Source organism: Cebidichthys violaceus, unplaced genomic scaffold, assembly GCF_023349555.1.
Source record: "Cebidichthys violaceus isolate CVI_PGR_0920_01 unplaced genomic scaffold, fCebVio1.0.p SCAF_42, whole genome shotgun sequence".
NCBI classification, from domain to species: domain Eukaryota; kingdom Metazoa; phylum Chordata; class Actinopteri; order Perciformes; family Stichaeidae; genus Cebidichthys; species Cebidichthys violaceus.
Genome location: NW_027176617.1, coordinates 685372 through 706001, shown reverse-complemented (window position 1 = coordinate 706001; position 20630 = coordinate 685372). Strand labels below are relative to the sequence as shown.

At 40.4% G+C, this 20630-nt stretch overlaps 1 protein-coding gene across 3 annotated transcripts; it reads left to right on the top strand.

Annotated features, from left to right (window-relative positions):
- Positions 1 to 1755: 1755 nt before the first annotated feature.
- On the top strand, positions 1756 to 18842 carry tpd52 (tumor protein D52). 3 transcript variants are annotated; one of them, XM_068728535.1, is made up of 6 exons: positions 1756 to 1893; positions 12060 to 12193; positions 13029 to 13177; positions 13662 to 13757; positions 16155 to 16203; positions 16902 to 18842. In XM_068728535.1, exons 1-6 carry the CDS (start codon positions 1875 to 1877, stop codon positions 17022 to 17024), a joined length of 570 nt encoding a protein of 189 aa, XP_068584636.1. In that variant the 5' UTR covers positions 1756 to 1874; the 3' UTR covers positions 17025 to 18842. The 3 variants fall into 3 exon arrangements, with proteins under 3 accessions (XP_068584636.1, XP_068584635.1, XP_068584637.1); XM_068728534.1 differs by having other exon boundaries at positions 1759 to 1893; positions 13656 to 13757; XM_068728536.1 differs by lacking the exon at positions 1756 to 1893 and adding an exon at positions 8551 to 8914 and having other exon boundaries at positions 13656 to 13757.
- The last annotated feature ends 1788 nt before the right edge of the window (positions 18843 to 20630 follow it).

The window sequence follows — 20630 nt, the reverse complement described above, 5'->3', positions numbered from 1 at the left end:
TTTCTGAATTTCATTTTATTTACAATATATTTATATATATAATATATATATAAAATATTTATAAAGTAAATGATAATAAATAATACAAAAAATATGAATATAAAGATCTGTAAAGTATTGTATATATGTGCAATAATATATATGTGCATTAATTGTGATATTTAATTTAAATTAAAAAAATGCTTATTAATGTTCTATTACTTTAATATTAACACTCCATTAAAGTAATACTTTTTTTCTGAAACCAGAGCATACAAGCATAATGTATGTCACCATGATATCTTAGTTTATTGTATATGTGCTGTTTCTATTTCTCATCATGGGATGCATGTGTTAAATCATAAATAAATATTGACAGGTATAATATAATAATAATAATAATAATAATAATAATAACGTGTGTGATTTTAATGAAGTCGTGTGATCATGTGTGATCATGAAGATGTGTAATTGGCAACCTCTAGAGACCCGCGAGATGTTATAACCTAGAGTAAAGTATTCTAACATATCAACACGTACCTTGAGTTTCTGTTCCCTGAAGATCAGGTCCAGCAGGTGGCCCTCTTTCATGAGAACGTCTCTCTCTCTCTCTCGCTCTCGCTCTCGCGCTCGCTCGCTGTGTGTGTGTGTGTGTGTGTGTGTGTGTGTGTGTGTGTGTGTGTGTGTGTGTGTGTGTGTGTGTGTGTGCGTGCAATGCTTGACATAGTTGGATATAAAGTTTCAATTCTGTCCAATTAAGGGCTTTGCACATAGTGTGTGGACAAGAGTGGGATTTAACCCTTCAGTCTGTGGATTTAACACAAGTTTTGATTACAATAAAGTGGGGGTTGTATTCCACTGTAATGGTTCAATTCCCATGTGGGCAATAAGGCATGTCGTGTACAATTAATGTATATTAGTGTAATGTCTATTTCTTGCTCCAGTTCATACAGGATTGGCTATCAACTTGACATAAACACCGGAATACATTTTAGAAATGAAATTCCCATGCACTGAATAGGACAGTGTATGTCAAAGTATTCTCTCAGGTATGAAACAAATTAGCACGCTGTTGAGGTATCAGTGATTGAGATGCATATGTGCAGGAATAAAAGCTGATAGTCCATTTCAGTATGAATTCCCTAAAATATTGCTTTTAAGTTCCATGTTTCCATTAAGAAAGACATTTTTTAAAACATAAACATGTTGGATTAGCTACAGAGGTATATCACTGGCAACTGCCAAACCAAAAAAAAGATTGTCAGATTTGGATAGCAACATGGAAATGTGACATTGACAAAAATACGTCCACAGATGTCCATGTCTCCTTGGGATCAATACAGCAGGTTTATATGTGATAGACTGTGCATTAAGTGTGTTAACTAAAGGATTTCGATATTATTTTCCGTATACACCTTTATAACGTATATATGTTGTAGGCTATTTACACGTGTAGAACTTGGTATAAATGTAAAGTATTTCACTTCTATTCTAAATACAATTATGCATAACTGAGGTATGACACGCAAGCATGTTTCGGTTGTGTTGTGCAGCGAAATAAAAACAAAAAACATCAAACTGAAACAGCCCAATAATGACGTGTCGTCTCCATGCAGTTCTGCCTTGTTGATGGTGTAAAACTTGATCCACGTGCTCGCCTCTGTTTACACTGCTGCGTGATGACGTCACATCGAACCCCACCCCGCACGACGAGAGAGAGAGAGAGAGAGAGAGAGCGAGAGAGAGAGAGAGAGAGAGAGAGAGAGAGAGAGAGAGAGAGAGAGAGCGAGCGCGAGAGCGCGCGCGCGCGCGCGCAGGAAGATTCTGCAGCAGCCAAGAGAACAACTTGTAGACTCTGGACATACAAACCTCCAGATACAACGCTCAGTCCTACAATGGAGGATGCAGAGAAAGGTAATTCATTTGCTGAAATGTCTCTCAGTGACTGCGTGTTGTTACCGGAAAATGTTTTCAAACTACTTCTGTCTCACATTGAAGTTTGCAAACTCGCTAAGTTGCGCAGGGACTGAAGTCTGTCCGTTTGGAACATATGCTACTTTTGAAACTCAAATAAAAGTGCAATTTTTGTGACGGGGACATCAACGTTGAGACTTTTAGGAGAAATACATATTTTAGATACACCAATAGAGTGTCAATGTTTACTTAAAATATCACGGAAGTAGAATATGACACAGCATTTGTTCCAACAAGTAACCAGATGACGAGCTCAGTAAAATATAAACAAGGAAATTGTCATTTCCACTAAAGGAAACAATAACTGGGCCAAAAGTTTGACAGGCCTACATTTTGCGTAAATTTAATAAAATGAAACACTTAATAGTAAAAATAAATATTCTGTATTTGAGAACTTAACCTTTACAAGCAGGTTACACCTGTTTGACAGCTTATTATTACATGTCTTCTAAATGTGCCAACTATACCTGCTCTAGTCAAGCCAGGCTGTCTACATTTCTGGTCCTAGGGTGCACACAGTTTGAAAGTAGCACATTCCTGTCAGCCTATTATGGAGGCCTGTGAGTTGAATGCATCATACCTACCATTCTTTATCCTTTCCTCTTCTACACCGGCCTGGACATTTCCGTTCCCGTAAGGCAGCCATCTGCTCTCTCATACCTGTCGACCACTCGCCCGTCCTCCGGATTTGTACTTGCCTGTTGCGATAGTGCATGTGTTTCGGCTGCAGTTTTCAAGCAAATTAAGACATTTCCAACAACAAAAGCTTGTGTGTGGGTGATCAAAAACACTCTTTTCTTGTATTTTAATTGCACATAACATGACCTTGTAGTTATTTTGGAAAGAAGAAAGTGACAGAGGTTTATTTGTTCACCTCAAGGGGAGGCCAGGTAAACAAGGCTCGGCCCTGACCTCATTTCCCTTCAGCAAAAACATTCTTTGACCCCTGCAGAAATGTAATTTCCTGATGTCTGCATGCTGGATATTGTGTTTATTGGCCTCAAGGTGGAAAATATTGTGTATTCTAATGAAAGGCTCGGCATATTTGATATATTGACAGATTGACAATGTGAGCTTATTGATATCAGACTGAAGGAGGTCTGATATTCAGACAATGCTGTCAGTCTCCATGTCATCTCAATGTATTTTTAAGCAAAACATCTTTGTTACTATTAGTTACGGGCTCTTTGTCTGGCTGCTGGTCTTGTGACCATGGTTCCTCTTCGGTAGTGTAGTTTTCCTGTGCTTTGCATATACCTTCAAGGTTTTCCCTGACATTACATTATTTCCACCACATATGTGTTTGTGCGACTGATGAGCCAACAGTTCAGGCAGCAAGTATCTAAGTTGCCTTTTGTGGCCTTGAAAACACAGATAGAAACAGTTATGGACCTATGTAGCAGAAGTACATTTTCATAATTTTTTGTTCCTTTAAATATTAACCATAGGAACTGATGAGTTCTCTTTTTTTACAGTCTCACACTCATGGCAACAGTGAAGTTCATTTTATTGTCACGCTTTTATGCAGAACTCTATGGTGGCTGTATCTCAGCACCATCTGGTCCGGCGTTCTTGTCAACGTTTTTCCCTGTCACTGTCAGCTGTTGGGACTCAGCCTGCTCAGCCACCAATGTTTCATTGGTCATGTGTCTCCCCAATCCCAACCTCTCAGCCCTTATTGACACGACCATCACACGCAGCACACACACAGCACATGAGCCCAGCCATCCCCTGGACTGATGCTTCGCTCTACTCCTGTACATATCTCTGATCTTTAAAAAGGTGCGCTACAGTAAGAGCTTTGTGCCCTCTGCAATCACTGCTCTCAACTAACTGTAGCAATAACACTCAATGGGCTCATGTTCTTGTAACTGTATTGTGTACCTTGTGGCTATGTTTTTGTGATTGATGTTTCCTCATTGTTCCTGTGTGTGTACGGGCTGTGGAAACTTCCTCTAATGGAGAACAATAAACTAACTGCCTGACTGTGTTTCTGTCTGTCTGTCGATTGACTAAAAGGGCCTTTTGAAGCATATCATTACATATCTCCCCTTTTTAAATCTGCTTTTGTTTAATCAGTATATACCTCTCAGTGTGCTGGTGTTCTTCCACGTTTGTCAGTATTTCAGGTGAAGAATTAGAATGAACTGGATGCGGATGAGCTAGGTTGGCAGGTTTTAGGAGGAGGGAGGTCAGTGAGCATATTGAGTGTTCTGAGCTCTCGGGGGAGCAGAGTGTACTCTCCTCTGATTGGGTTTAGGTAGATGACCTCTATGATAACAAACATCTCTTTCTTTGTGCTTGCTTTTCCCTGCAGTTGAATGGATTTTCCAGTAGTAACTTCAGATCAAGCCTTATTCATTTCTAAAGAAAATAAATCTTTCTTTCTGAAGAATTATTATTTTAGCAATTTCCATAAAGGTTTTATTCCCTTTTCCCTTTTACTCCAGGACTTTACATGTCACAAACTGTGGAATTTTGTAGGTTGAGAAGAAAGTCCTGCGTGATCTGTACCTTTTTTTTTGGATGTAGCCTGTTTTTGGTATTTTTTGCTTCCTCGATGGAGGCTTAGAGTCTCGGCTCAAATCGGCTGTTCAAAAAGGAGACAGTCAGGCTTACCAATCAATCTTGTTTTTCAAACTTGTTGTCTAATGAGTTTGATCATGAGCAGTATCCAACATTTTTTGTTTAATTAGATTTCCGTGAGGCACAACTGGATGCTTTCAGCTGTGTGAACAGTCAGAGGAGGTATGTCACAGAGAGCCAACCATAGACCAGAGACTAGTTTGTGTTAGAAATGGTAAATGAACATATTTATTTATCATCCAGCTCCGTTTTAAAGTCTGATTTAACCATCCTAAATTGTGCTTTTGATTTGACTGAATATTTGGTGACTATCATAGCTGTGAGGTTTGCTGCACACTGTAGAGGAAAGGAAAGTTTTGCCATCACTTTCCATAAGCTGTTGATCACTGTTCATGTCAGAAACGTAGGTCAAATACTTTCTCTCGGGTTAAATGTTTCATGGTACCGGATGTTTGTTTCCCAAAAAAATTTGCTCAAAACTACATCTCTGTTTGCACACCAGTCGTGGTTGTCACAAGTCTTTTTAGAATCAGCTCTTGAAAGGTTTGATGTTAGCCAGCTATGTACTAAAACATACTACCCAAAGTTCATAGCCTATAACCAGAAAACCTGCAGGTTCACATTTCATCTCCAAGATTAAAGGGGAATCCCCCTGTCTATTTCACACCTTTTGATCTTTGAGCTGACTGTTGCATAAATGAAAAGTAGCATGTGTGGTATATGATTAAAATGTTCCCTATGGTCTATATAATGGGCTAAGTACTCCCACCCTTTAAAGCTTCTGCACTATGCTCAGCTTACTGCATCAAAACATCTATGACAAAACATAACACAAAGAAGAAACAAATTAAATCATGCAGAGGCCATTTCATTCCTCGTCATTTAACTTCTTCTCAATGGAGAATGTTTCAATAACGTGTGAGATTTGGCCAAGCAGAGGTCTCACCTGTCTGGTGCCTCTGGCTACAGATGGAGAATATTCCAACGTGACACTGTAGAGAGAAACTGTCAAATGGAGCATAGTAGGTGTGTTAATTATCAAGCCTAAATAGCTTAACCGAAGAATTAAATTAGTCATTTAGTCTCTTTTTTTTTCAGAGATGCACTAAATATTGAAAAAGGCTTGAAGCCCTTACTGACTCCAGAGAGACTGGTGGAATTTATTGACATCTCTGTATGTCGTCTGCACATCACTAGTTTTCCAGGGCTTCTGTTGTTATGAGATATTTGCTATTTCCCCCTCAACTCAGCTGTTTTTGTAAACAAAACCTTTTAGAAACAAGGCAGTCGACATCTTTAAACCAGGTAAAGCGCTGGGTGCCAATTTTTAGCCATAATTATCAGGGTGGACCCCTTGCATATTTGGGATAAGTCTTCATATGTCAAACTTGTGTTTGAAGAGTGATCCCAACTTGGTATGTTAACCGTGTTTAAATAAACTTTTCAACTCTTTGAGGAATATACTTATTCGCTCTCTTGCCAAGATTTAAATGAGAAGATTGATGCAACTCCGGTATCTCTACAGTAAATATGAAGTTACACGGCTAGCTCAGTTTAGACGCAGTCCCACCGAAAGCCACCATCCATTTATCTGTGCTCGCTCTGAGGTGTTAGCACCCCCTCTTACTGTTTTCCGATGATGCACATGTCATGTGACCATCTATCTCTCATGATTCTCATTTTAGGCTAACCATGTGACAGGGTACGCCACGAATAGCAAGGTAATGGATCTCATGTGGTGCTTCATTAACCACTAGAAAATGTCTGTTTCTGGTTACAGTCTGGGCGAACGGGTGCCATGGATTGTTTTTGATGCTACGTACTTTGATGGAATTCTTATTCATAATGTTAAGCATTTATCCAATATAAGCATAGCAGCGATTTTCTATTTAACAAATGTCACAGGAATCCAGTGTTGCTCATGAATAAGTTGGTATGCGCTGATCAGGAGGGCGGCTGAGTGGAAGTAATGTAGAGTATTGTTAAAGTATTCATTGGGATTTAAAAATGTATTCTACCATTAATAGTTGAAGTGTTCCTTTGCAGAAATGGATAAAAGCCATTCTTATAAAGTGCACAATGTTACATTTTTCTTTTTTGAAAGAGATACTTTATCAATACAACCCAACAGCAGTTTGATTATTATCCCTTGGATCACACACACACACACACACACACACACACACACACACACACACACACACACACACACACACACACACACAAACATGATTTAGGAAAATAAATATAAGTATTTAAATATTTGCAAATTAACCCATTTTACCACTATATTATTTGGTATCTTTATAAGATACCTTTTCATATCTTTTTACTGTGAAAAGAGGGTCTCTGAATGGAGTAGGTTGGAAAGTGTATGTGTACATGTAAGCTTAGCTTAGCTTTCAGTAGCAATAATAACGCTCAGTTGGATTGCTTACTAATAAAAACAAGTCAAATGACCAAAAATCTGAGAAGAAAGATGCTGAGAAGGATTCATTGTCCTTGATGCGAGCCTAATTTTAGTGCATGTGTGCATGTTGATACTTGACAGTTGGCAATGAGTGACTGCATGTGTGTCACTTCCTCGGCTGACATTGCTGCATGGAAGCACAGTGAACCGAAGCCTGACTACAGATCAGCACAGCCTTGCTTGACCCAAGTGGTTTGGCACTGTACAGAACATCATCATTTCTTTCTCTTCTGTATATAAGAAACGTCAACCTTTCATATATTTCATAGTACACACTTCTTTAAGTTTAAAATTCAATAAAGAAAACCCAAATTCTCCTCACTTTTCTACTATACTCTGGCTTTAAACAGAAACGCATTAGTGTGGATGTAGCCTCACTTTCTGACTATTTATGGATGAGTGGATGAGTCTCTACCTCCCTCCAAACCTGCTGTCTACAGAGGTACACTAAATCTTTAGTAGCATCTACATCCAATAAAGTTAGTGCTGGAATGTCACCAGGCTGTTTTTCCTCTTCACTGCAGCCTTGAGCGTTTCAGTAGTTGCAGTAGTAGACGCTTGCTGTCTATTGACGTTCCTTAAATGTCTGAGAAAATAAAGGAGACATGACCTATTCTTGCATAGTTCCTCTCTTCTGCCTCATCTCTCTCCTTCAAATGCTTCTCAAATGTGTAGTCTTCCATAATATTAAAATAAATATGAATGGTAACTGTTGGATGAGTAAAACTATTTTTATATTTTCAGATATCTGGATTTTATGTACCAATCAACGATTTAAGCGAGAAAATAATCTAATAACAAAAATAGTCATTAGTTGTAGCCCTTGTATGAACACAAAAAACAAACGGTGTACATGTACTCTCTCTCGACCACACATAGAGCACTTTTCCTTAAGTACACACAACACTAAGTGTAGCCTCTGGCAGCCTCTCCCTTCCATTCTAGCTCACTAGCATTACTGCTGCTTCAAACTGGACTGGCCACCCTGGATTAGCGCTCCACTGTAATCTGGGACACTGCAGATTATGCTTTTCATCTAATGCCCCCCACAACCACACACACACACACACACACACACACACACACACACACACACACACACACACACACACACACACACACACACACCATGTGACCAGCCCACACAAACCTCTTTTATTTCCACCTTGGATGACAGGCTGGATGATGTTAAGTGAGGGAGGGAGGGAATTGACAGAGAGACCTGAGAGTATTGGAACCAGAGCGTCACGCAATATCACTACAGAACCAGCTCTACTAGCGGTGGCTAGCATCTGGATGGATTGAGAATTGACCTTTGGGATTATGCTGGAGAGGAAGAGGGTGTGTGTGTGTGTGTGTGTGTGTTTGGAGAGTGTGTGTGACAGCTGCTTGAAGGGACAGGTAACTTATTAACAGCAAAGAAAGGAGCAGAGGGTTCACAACGCCTTGGCCGGCTGCAAAAGCAGAAAATGGAAATCCGACTTCTCTGTACTCTCACTGTGACCATTTGAAAGCCAATACAAAACCTCCTCCTACTTACACACACACACACACACACACACACACACACACACACACACACACACCCTTGGACATAGTGTCCCTCTGTCACACACACCACGAGAGTCCAGGACGCTGTAAACAAGGAGACACAGAGCCAGCACGCGCCAGGATCACATGCAGACAATCATCCCTTGGCTGGCTTTGCTGAGGTAGCGGTGGTGGTGGTGGTAGGGAGGTGCTAGTCCCTCCGACCAACAAACGCACTACAGGCTGTAAACATGGAGCCCCTGGAGGAATACCACTCTCCGTTTGACTTTGAACAAGGAGTCAACGCCAGCTACCTCTACCTCTCCCCGGCCTACAGCGACACGCCGCCCAGCTCGCCAGCTGTTAAAACCAGAGGTAATCACAAGGTGGAATGGAAGAGGCCGGCCGGAGGATGTGAAGACTGTGTGTGTGTGTGTGTGTGTGTGTGTGTGTGTGTGTGTGTGTGTGTGTGTGTGTGTGTGTGTGTGTGTGTGTGCGCGCGCGCTGGACAGAAAGACAAAACACGGGTTTGGTTCATTGAGCGGGAAGAATTCGGGGGAACACAAAGCTCCGTGTGTGTCAGTTTACCTTTAGACTTTTAGTCTGTACTTCTAAATGAGAATTTATTTTGCTATGGTTCTGAATATTTAATTGCTCAACTCTTGTTTGGTACACAAGATGTTTTCATCTATCTTGCTTTCATCTGTGTTTTTTTCATATTTTTCAAAACATAGGAGACTCAAATTACTTCCATATCTTATTATTTATAATGTTGAGTGTTTTTAGATCTGCACCATAGCTCACATTGGTCTGAACCTCACTGTGTGTGCTTTCTGAAATTTTGAAATTGTGAAAAGTGTGTTTGCATCTTTTGGGGTCCACCTTTAGAAAATTGCCCATAAAGTTGATGTTATACTGTCTTTCAATGCGACTGCTATTCATTTTGTAGGAATTGGAGCGCATATAATATCAGAGGTATCAACTGCTTTGTTGTCTTTGAATTGTCTTTGCCACACTGCATCAGAAAAAGAAAAAGCCTTTATTGTTTCATTATAGTGTATGGAGGTGGACTATAGATCAAATCACATCTATATTTAGAATTTTTTCTAACAACTTTTTCAGTCTTGTCATATTTTATTTTGGCAGTAAGAATTTATTATATAAAAATATAATAAAAAAAAAACTTCCAGACTAAAGAAAGTAATCTATTAATTCCACATTCCTCTGTCTAGCCTATAATAGTTCAGTGGACAATTGTAGAGCTTTGCTTGTGACTCACTATCACCAAAGAAGAGATAATTATGTGCAAGCAGTTTGGCAAGTCTGTTTTTCAGGCATGCGTTTCTAATTATATAATGGTTTAATTGTCTAGTCTAGTTGTTTTGGATTTAACGGCTACAAAGAGTCAGGTGGCCGTTTAGCAGAGCCTACTCGTCTCAGAGGAAACGAGCTAAAGCAGAGGGGTGGGGCAGTAATGTGGGTGGGTATGCAGTTTGGTAAAGCCAGCCAAACTTCTGCTTCCACATACAAACTTCTCTCTTGCTCTCTCTCCCTTTCCAAGTGTCATTTTTATTTCTCTCTTGCTCACAGCACCTACTGATGGAAACACACCTCCGAGGCTTACATTCGCTGCACAGCTACCTCCACACTCGCACATACACGTCTCGCACTGCTGCCTGCAGAAATGTATTACAAAGTTGTACATAGCTAGATAACTCAGGAGAGGCGTTGGTCTAATAAGTTTAACGTTCTTCTCTGCCCGAGAAAAGTGCTGGATGTTCACTGTAATCTTGCAAAAAGCAGCATAATGTGGATTATCAAAAATAAAAACCATTCAATAAGGAGGGGGATTAGCTCTGTTAGTGACTGAGGGGAAGTGTCCATTACACGGTTTGGTCACTGTCAGCAGGCACGTGTGTGTGTGTGTGTGTGTGTGTGTGTGTGTGTGTGTGTGTGTGTGTGTGTGTGTGTGTGTGTGTGTGTGTGTATATATATATATATATATATATTGTGTGTGTGTGTGTGTGTAAGTGGCACTGCTGCATCATCAGTAATGGGAAGAGAGGGCAAATGTGAGAAAGCGATGTGAGGGGGGGAAAGAGCTTGAGGGCAGATGAAGTGTAATGCTTCAGAGGAACAGTGGGGGTGGTGTCTGAATACTATTCCCACTCACTTTTTTTTTAATGCCTGCCTCTATTTCATCTGTAAAATGATTGACAGATTTTTAGATGGATCCCATGCATGTTTTGACATGTATAAATATTTTAGCATGAGACGCATCCAATCAGAGCTTCATTTTTCCCCAATGTATTAATCCCAGTCCTGAGTTTATGATGACACTTTGTTATTGGAAGGCTGGAAAATGGTGTTACGTCATGAACAGTTCTCCACACAGTTGTGACTAAATTCAGCTGTGTTCTTTGTGGGATTATATATATATATATATATATATATGCTTCTTGGGATTTTGGTATCTCTGTTCTCAAAGAATATTCCGTCTCATTTAATATGTTTTTTTATAGTGTTAAGGAGTTTTGGGGTGTGACATGAAAGAGAGAGAGTGCCAAAATCACCAGTGAGGCTGGGAGATGCTGATTGGCAGATTTTAAGCTAAGCCAAGCTAATATATTATAAAATATGTAATTAACAATACTCTTCGGCGGGAAAGTAAATAAGCACACCATATTTCCCAAATGTTCAATCTTTTACATGGCAAGTTAACATGCCATTGTGTTATCTGAATAAAATAACCAACAACAACCAGACAAATGCAAAAGATGTTCTTGTTCATTTAATGTTTTTCCGCTTCCTATATTTACAAGAGGTAATGTACAAGGCCAACACAAATTAGCTTGCTAGTACCACAACGGGTTCAGAAGTTAAATGATTAAATGTTTTTAAATGAAATGTTGGCCCCCTTTCAGTCTATACTTCAGTTCTGCCTTCCCCCGTTGTAATGACACAGTATAGTCCCTTTTGGGGTTTTTTGGTATCTAGCACATTTGTGTCACCCTATTCCAGCTCAGGTGTGGCCCGGTACATCCTCACCCGCTGTTGTCCTCTTGACTGACAGATCTTAACAACTCCTTTGCTCTCTTCTCTCACGCTGTCTTAGCTCAGGATGTCTCCATCTAGGAAGTTCTTTGTATTATTGATGCACTGCTGCTCCTGCTGGCCACAACTCTGTCAGAGGCGGCAACATCAAAGACAAGTGTGTGCTCACTGTATGTGTGTGGAGGGAAAAATGGATCAGTGAGAGGGAGAAGGTGTTTTGTGTAACGGTACTGTGGGAATGAATGTTTTTCCCTCTTGGCTACCACCTATCATTAAACTGCATCTTTAGCATCCTTAATTTTCCTAAAGTCCTACCATTTGATATATTATATTCTCCTCCAGGGGAGCAGCATGACAGCTCAGCGGAGTTTGACAACCAACATCAGCCTCCGCTCACATACCACCTGTTCACTGTCACACAGCAAACACGGGCTGGATTTAACTTTTTTTAAATTTTACCTCCTAGGTTCCCAGCAGCATCCGGACTCGGCCCCAGAAGTGGGAGAAGATGCAGTGACGTCTGTCGGTCCCTCTGCCCCTCCCCCTCCCCCCGCCATGACAGAGGAGGAGCAGCAGGAGCTACAGGAAGAGTTGGTCAAGGTGAGGACAGGAGGGATTAGGGATTAATAAGCAGGTCTTGGTTCAGGGAGTCAAGATCAGGTGTTCGACCCAATAATGCAAATAATCTGTAAGGGTTTTTAAAAGCAGGCTACAATATACAACACTTTGATTGCCGCTTTGGAGTCTGGCAATACCTTGTACATGGGTAATGTATGCTATGAGCGTCTTTTAGTTCACACCGCAGTCTTCCATAGCCAACAAGATGCTCATTTGTAGGTCCCTTGTAGCCCCTGTAGCTGATCCAGCCACTTAGCTTTTGCCTTAGATGTTGGATTTGTAATTCACATCAGCCAATATTTCCAGCAGCTCTTTTAACCACTCGTTGTGGCAGCTTCCCTTCACTTTACATGTAGAATAGGCAGTAGGATACCAACTAACTTAATTAATTTAATTAAATGTAAGAAAAACGTCACAATTCCCCAGTGTCCAAAGTTGACATGTTCCAATGCCATGTCATATCCGTTTAAACTGTCCAAAATCCACTATTACACATTCACTTTATAATGAAAAGAAGAATGTTTTGCATTTTTGTTTAAAACAACGATTAGGATCCAAATAGTTGTTGATTCATTTCCATTGGATGGACTAATAAATTAATCAACTGTTGCAGCTATATTTGGAAATAAACATTACATCATAATCCACTCTACTCTGTTTTTGGTTCTATAGTTGAGAACTGATATATAGTCAGACAAGACATGGTTATCATGTACATTTAATGTAACACTTAATTGACAAGTTTCCTACTGTGTGTGTGTGTGTGTGTGTGTGTGTGTGTGTGTGTGTGTGTGTGTGTGTGTGTGTGTGTGTGTAGGTTGAGGATGAGATCCTGACTCTGTCACAGGTGCTGTCAGCCAAGGAGAAGCAGCTGGCAGACATCAAGAGGAAGCTGGGCATCACACCTCTCAACGAGCTGAAACAGAACTTCACCAAAACCTGGCAGGAGGTCACCACCTCCACCGCGTGAGTGCCTCACCCACCACAGTATGCCGACATCCCAACTGAGAGTGCACTATATTTCACTTGTTAAAAAGAGTTTATGAGGTACCTTTTTGTAGTTTTTTTTGACCTCATGATCAACGGCTTTCTTATCCATAATGTGTCCTTTATTTCTCTGCTGAATGCCTTGAAAATATAGTAAGCTGTCAGCACTGTTGAGAGAAGGCTCTTTCTCCGCTGAACAATGAGGAGTAAGATGTCAGTGTTCTTGACAAGCTGCCTGTAGCATGTGTGGGTGATGGGTTTTTGTATTACAGGAAACGAGCAGCATTGTGATGCTTTCAGGCTTTCTAAAATGAAAAAGACATTGCGCTTTAGTTCTGACCTTGATGCCTCTCTTAAGTCTTTTGATCTCTCTGTCTCCTTTCATCACTTCCATATCTCCATCTTGCTACCCGTGTCTTCTCCCTCATTCTCTTTCTGTCTCCCTCCTCTCTCTCAGCTACAGGAGGACCTCTGAAACCTTGTCTCAGGCAGGTCTGAAGGCCACAGCAGCGTTCTCCAACGTGGGCTCAGCCATCACCCGGAAGCTGGAGGATGTCAGGTGAGTCAGACAGGAGACTATAAAACGTGAATGATATATTATGTGAAGCACCGAATCTTTAAGAAACAGTACCCTTTGTTCTGCTGAGCAACCGAATGATATATTTCCTAGAAATTGCACAGGGATCTCAAAGTGCGAGTTAGATGGGCTGAGAGATTCTGTCCCTAAATATTTCTAATTTCTTTCTTACTTTCTTTCCTACCGTCTATTTCATTTTTACATGAACACAATTTTTGTATTTGTTGTGCATGTAATTGACCAAATTCTACCTATTTCCCTATGATAACGAGGTATAAATGTCGTGGTAATAACGTGTGGGTCTGAAAAGTGAAGCCAATGCAGAAGTGCCTTAAACATGCATTCTTTCTAATAGCCCTCAGGGGGCGAGTCCTCCAGTTACAAAACATTGTCAGATTGTATAGATGTCTATGAGAAAACGACCCTACTTCTCACTTAATTTACTACCTCAGTAAACATTGTAAATATGTGTTTCAGGTTTCAATCAATAGTTTCAAGTCTTCTTCAATACAGCATGAAATCAGGGTATGCTTTAGGGCGTGGCTACCTTGTGATTGACAGGTAGCTACCATGGCGTTTGTCTTGTCAATGTCTTAAAATTGTAATCCTTTCACAGTGTGCTTTCAGTTCATGACAGTTGATTATAATTTCGGTCGCCTAGAAATGACTTATTCAAACAGCCAAAAACCAAGATGGCGACGGCCAAAATGCCAAACTCAAGGCTTCAAAACAGTAGTTCACAAACCCAATGGGTAACGTCATGTTGACTACAGCTCATTTCTTATATACAGACTGTGGTCTGACATGATTCACAACTACAGGGTTATTCGGTTATGTTCTCCTTGTTCATAAAGGGGATATATTATTCTAGCTGATCGATTGTAGATTGATCTAATAGATTGATTTTCTGTCATTCTGCTTCCAAAGTCCCTACTCTAATCTCTACCAATACATTGTTGCCAATATTTCCTGGTTTAAAAAAAGGCTCTCAAAACCAGGAACAGGTTGTTCTTTTTGAGATGTAGCTCCAGATGACCCCTCCAGTTGAGATCCTAATCCGTCTTCTCCCCTGTCATCCTTCTTCTCTCTGGATTACTGAACTGCAAACAGGATTATTAGGCCCTTCAGAGCACCAGTGTGCTGAGAAGTGCAGCCTCACAGATGAGCCTCAACACAGTGCTGGTTTTGGGGGTAGGGTAGTGAAGAGGGACCTGACGGGTCAAAAGGGTGTGTGTGTGTGTGTGTGTGTGTGTGTGTGTGTGTGTGTGTGTGTGTGTGTGTGTGTGTGTGTGTGTGATGACGACAAGATATTCCCCCATAATACACAGGATTAGTGCACACCCACTGTGTTAATACACAATCAATCTTAATGGGATCAAGCAGGATTTATAGGATTTATGCACTTCGAATACTCCCAGATTGAACATATAGTAGAATGAAATAATGGTTTGTACTCTATGTTGTGTTTGCACATGTGCCTGTCTTTCTCTTTTTGTTCCGTCTGTGTTAAACTGTCTGTACTATGCTAAGATGACCACTAACACCCCCTTTCTTCTTCACAATGCTGTCGGATAGCACACGCTCATTACAACACTCGGCTAGTATGCCTGTCATGAGGTAAGGGGAAGTTGTGTTAACGTGAGTCTGAGACACAGTGGTGCCCTCGGAGCTACAAGTGTTGAATAAAATATGAAGGAGGAGAAGGCTGCACAATGTGTTTGTGCAACACTAGAGAAAAGAGAAACTTGTTTGGCTTTAGTTCTGTATTTTCAGGTATGCATTGTACATAAAAGGTCTCAAGTGTGTACCTTGAGGAGCGACCACCGCTAACAGCGACTGTGAGCTATCGGCGAAGCTGCAGTGCTTATTATCTTATTATCAGACAGAGCCCAGTTTCGTCAAGCTGTTAGAGGTCCTGCAAAAATCTTGAGATAAAAGATATCTTTGAACCCAGGGGCATCATCGGTTAGCTGTGAATTTGGAAACGCCCACTTTCAGCAATGAAGAAATGCGGTCTGTCCAGTGGTCTTTACTGGTTTAAAGTATAATCACACTACAGGGTCTCTACACCGATTTCTAACCGAATTATAGTTTGAGGTGCAGGTCTGGATGTGTGAGATTATAACTGCAATTATTTTCCGTTATCAATGAATCTTTAGATTATTAACTGATTAAATAAATAATTGTTTGGTCTCTGAAATGTCAGGAAATTATATATGTATGTATATAAAAATATTCAGAATTTAAGGGGATGTCTTTAAATCCTACTTCCCTCTGAAGCGGCAACTTGTTGTCTGCAACTAGAATGTAGAAGCAGGTTGGATAAATTCAAACTATGTTGGTCGGTCTGTGATTTATTTATGTCTCGTTCTTTCGCAGGAATGCACCAACTTTCAAGTCATTTGAGGAGAAAGTGGAGACTTTGAAGGTAACGGAATAGGAACAGGACTAGTGGCAAAATGTTTAAGTGGCAGTGAGTTAAAGCTCAGGGTTGTGTATAAAACCACTTTCTCATCAACATTTAAAGGGAGACTATTACACTTCTGCAGACCAGTGACCATGAGTGTTTATCACAGAACAACAGCACATTGGATTTCTTTTCATTTGCCAAAATTTCGAGTCAATAGCAAATAGAGAAATGTCATGAAGTCCAGCAACATTACTAGAAACCGTTATGCAGCAATGTGTACAGTAGCTAAAGTTGGCTACGGTGAGCCACCATAAGCTACTGGTCATACCAGACCAAATGAGGCTGTAGCAGCAGAAGTCCTCAGTGTATTGAACGGAGTAATGTTTTGTTTGTGAATTAAAACTTTTCTTTTGAAGAGGGAGATTGTTTGTTTCTTTCTTTCTTCAAAAGGTAAATAGGTCTCACTTCAAATAGATTAATTTACAAGATAAGTTCAGTTTTTTTAATATATGGTAATTTATTGGTATTTATTTTCATTACATTGATGCATTAAAAATTGTAGCATTTAGTTTAGCAAATTTGACCACAGATTCAAATTTGTTATTATTTTTATGTTTTTTTTGTGTGTCTATAAATGACGTAATCTACTTAAGTTATGGGAGTCAATCATTTTATTATTCTTCCTCATCGTTTCTCTTCCTCCCCCGCTGCTTCAGACCAAGATGACTCCATCAGCGTCCACCGGGGACCCCGACCAGCAGGACAGCGACGGCCCCACCACCAAGACTTTGATCAGTCAGCCAGACGGCTCGGCCACCCAGGAGACGCCGATGAACTGAAACCTCCTGACCCCCCCCTCATCACTTGACCCTCTCTAACCCCTGGACCGTAAACACTCGCCCCCTAAACTCTTGTGTGCCAGTCTTCCTTTATTTGAAACAAGTGACTTCCCACAGCTCGTGATCTAATTGTCTGGTCTTTTTGTCCGACACGTGCGCTCACTTGTTGACTGGTGTGGAAACTGAAAGCATGGGATGGGTGCAGGCATGTGGTCTCGTGTCCATCGTCTATATATTTGAGTCTATTCTCGCTCGCTGTGGGAGAAATCCTACTTGCTGTCTGACTTTCCTTTTCCACCCTGCACTCCTTATTTCCCCGCTTTTGTCCAACCAGCAAAACTCAGATGCCAAACATGCTCCTAGATTATTTTTGTCTTTATCAAATTAACACAGTTTCATGTTTTGTTTGAGTGTAGAAAATAGCACAAATATAGAAATATTACAATCTTGATTAGAGAAGGATTTATATATAAAACTATAAAAGCGCTTGTTGTGTCTGCCTCCATTTTGGGGCTGTTCTTGGTTTAATGGGTTACCATTTTGGGGCCAATCTGAGTTCCGTTTTCTTCGTATTCATTTTAGGACTCCACACGATCATAAAAGTAGTCTAACACTGTGTTCAGAATATGAATGTATGCCTTTTTTTGTCATATAGTTACACCACTTTGTATACTTAATCCCACAGTGCTGAGCCACTGATTCTGCGTGTCTCAACTGCAGCAACCAACTCCAAAGCTGGTATTAAATTATTTTTTTTAAAAACACACCAGAATAAAAAAACACCCCTTTTCCGCCATTGTTAAGAGTCTGTCAGAAAATGATCTCCACGCTTAGATAGTTACAGGAAAACAGCCAAGATCAGCAGAACAGCGGCAGAGCAAACACACTGTCAAGGTTCAGCCTTGACCCGAGGTGAGCGTGGAATAAATATGTCTCTTTCAGAGCCAGAGTCAATATTTAAACACTTGTCCATTGTTTCTGCTGGGAGGTAACACCTAGTCTCTCCCCTTTCTGTCATTTATCTGAAAGCAAGGCAAGAGACTCCACTGGCCGTTGTTTTGTATACTGACACATAAAAATGGTGTAAAAGAGTAGGTTTACCACAATTTTTTAAGTATCTTAACAACTCTCGGATGGATTGGCACAAAATGTTGTTCTAACATTCATGTCCCTCTCAGGGTGATTTGTAATAACTTTGGAGATCCCTGAACTTTTTACACTAGCAACATCATCCGGTCAACATGTGTCCTATATTTTGTTTTATGACTAAATACCTGCTAAATTAATGACATTCCCATCAGACGCAGCTGTATTTTGGGTTAAGTGCTAATCAGAAAATGTTAGCATGCTAAGCTGCTAAAGTAAGATGCTGAATATGGTAAACACTATACCTGCTTACATCAGCATTTACTGTTTTTGTAAGCATGATAGCATGCTGACGTTAGCATTCCGCTCAAAGCACCACTCTACTTAACACAGCCTCACCCAGCTTGAATGTGAAATCAGCTCTCCCACTCGTTAGTGCTGCAATTTGCCACACAGACTGTGGATCAGCACCACATACGGACCGAGGGGGATTTCTGCTGTTAAGATCTTGTTTTCAGAAACCATGACACAATTTTTGAGCGGTGCAGTATCTCATATCCTCATGTAAGCCATGACCTGGTTCACTGAGAGATTTTATTACAGCCTTTTGTCTCAGACATGAGGGTTTTTATTTGTATTTAGTCACACATAGCACACACATACACGATTTGTTTGTTCTTGAACCGTGCAGTGAAGACATGCTCTAATAAAAAATACCTCTGAAGAAACCTTGTTCTGAGTTAACTGGTGTCTTTATGCAACAACGAGGCGGTGGAGATGGGAGTTTATTTGAGTTCCTCCAGCACAACATACCACTGTGTTAGAAAGATGTGACCTTTTTAACACACCAGTGTGTCTAACATGGGGAAACACATTTACATTGACCCACAGAAGGTCAAAAAAATACAGCTATAAAAAAAGCCTCATTGAACTGCAGTGCCTAATGTGAACACAAGAGGGCAGCCAAGAGTAGAAGCACCACTTGATGACTTAATTTGTCTCCATCCAGACCACATGGGTCCTGTTTCAGAAAGCAGGTTTGGTTTAAACTCTTAACTTAGTTAACCCTGAGATGATGTTCAGTTGAAAAGGCAGACTTTGGGTTTTTTAGTTCCAGGAAGAGAGGTAACTCTCTTGGTTTGTATTTCCTCGTTGATTCAGTCGAAAGCGCATATCGAAGGTTTACTGAATGTCGGATATTAGTTTGATACTCAGGACTATCTGAAGTGATTACATTTATGTGCTGTCAGTAATTTTTTTTAATAACAATGTGACTGTGCACATAAGACAGACAGCTTGTCAGTTTGTTATAGCAGTTCCACTAAAATGTTAAATACATTGAATGTGTAATGTCAGTATAAATTGAAAAGAGTCCCAAAATGTTCAAGATGGGGGCCATAAACATCTTACTAGAATATCAAAACTAGAATAGTATTACTTTAAAAAAACGTTACTGAAGTGAAGTACTCCTATAATTAAGACAAAGTTAAAAAGTAGGATAGTTAAAATGACTGCGTTACTTAAAAAAAGAGGGGGGGGGGGGGGGGGGGGGTATATATGACACTACTATTAAATTAGGACATATTTAGGCTACAAAATAGATTGCATTAAATGTCCATTTCACACAAGTGGAAAATAAATAGCAAAATAAAAATTGAGCCCTCTGCAGTCTGTGCATACAACACATCATCATTATATAAACATACAACTGCCTTCCTCAGAGTAGCCCGGGTAACACGGGAATTAACCAGAAAAGAGAAGAAAAAACTCAGAACTGAAATCGAAATAAAACATCTCCAAAGCAGACATCGTGGATAAGTTAACAATGTCAACTTCACAGCGGCTGCAGACAGCATTCACATCACAGCGAAGGACAGACTGCTTAGTTTGTACACTCCGTGTAGCGGCTCCTCTGTCCCAGTATAACCAGTCCAGTGGACCTGAACGGTTGCTTCTGGAGGATTCTTCAAGTGTTAGCATTTAGCATGTTAGCCAGACCCAGCGTGTGCCAACTGTTCGGTCACGAACATCGTGGGTGTGTCGCTCACTGCGAGCCACGTGGTGTATTAATGCAGTCAATAATTAAGACAGATGTGACGTTTTTATTTAACTATGCAGAAGTAGGCTCCACTACTGCTAATAGAACCCGCACCGCATATGTGGTGCTTGACTTGACTGTGCTTTAAGTGTCCACGGCCTGTGGACACTTAATGTCTCCTCATTTCCGGAGTGACACCTCTCTGCACGTGCAGCTGTGTGGAGCCCCGCCCTCTTGTGGCCGCAGACACACCTGCAGTTGATTTATCTCGTTTCTTATGTTTCCAGACAAGGATGCGACTTTAAATGTAGCGAAGTAGGGAACAATACTTGTGATTATTAGTACTTATTTAAAAATAAAATGAGTAGGCTTAATAGAAAACTACTTTGTTGCAGAACTACATTTATTATAAGGGATGCATTACGTCATTATTGGGCTGAGATAAAGTTGCACTTTGCTTTGAGCTTTTTCTCCTTCATGAG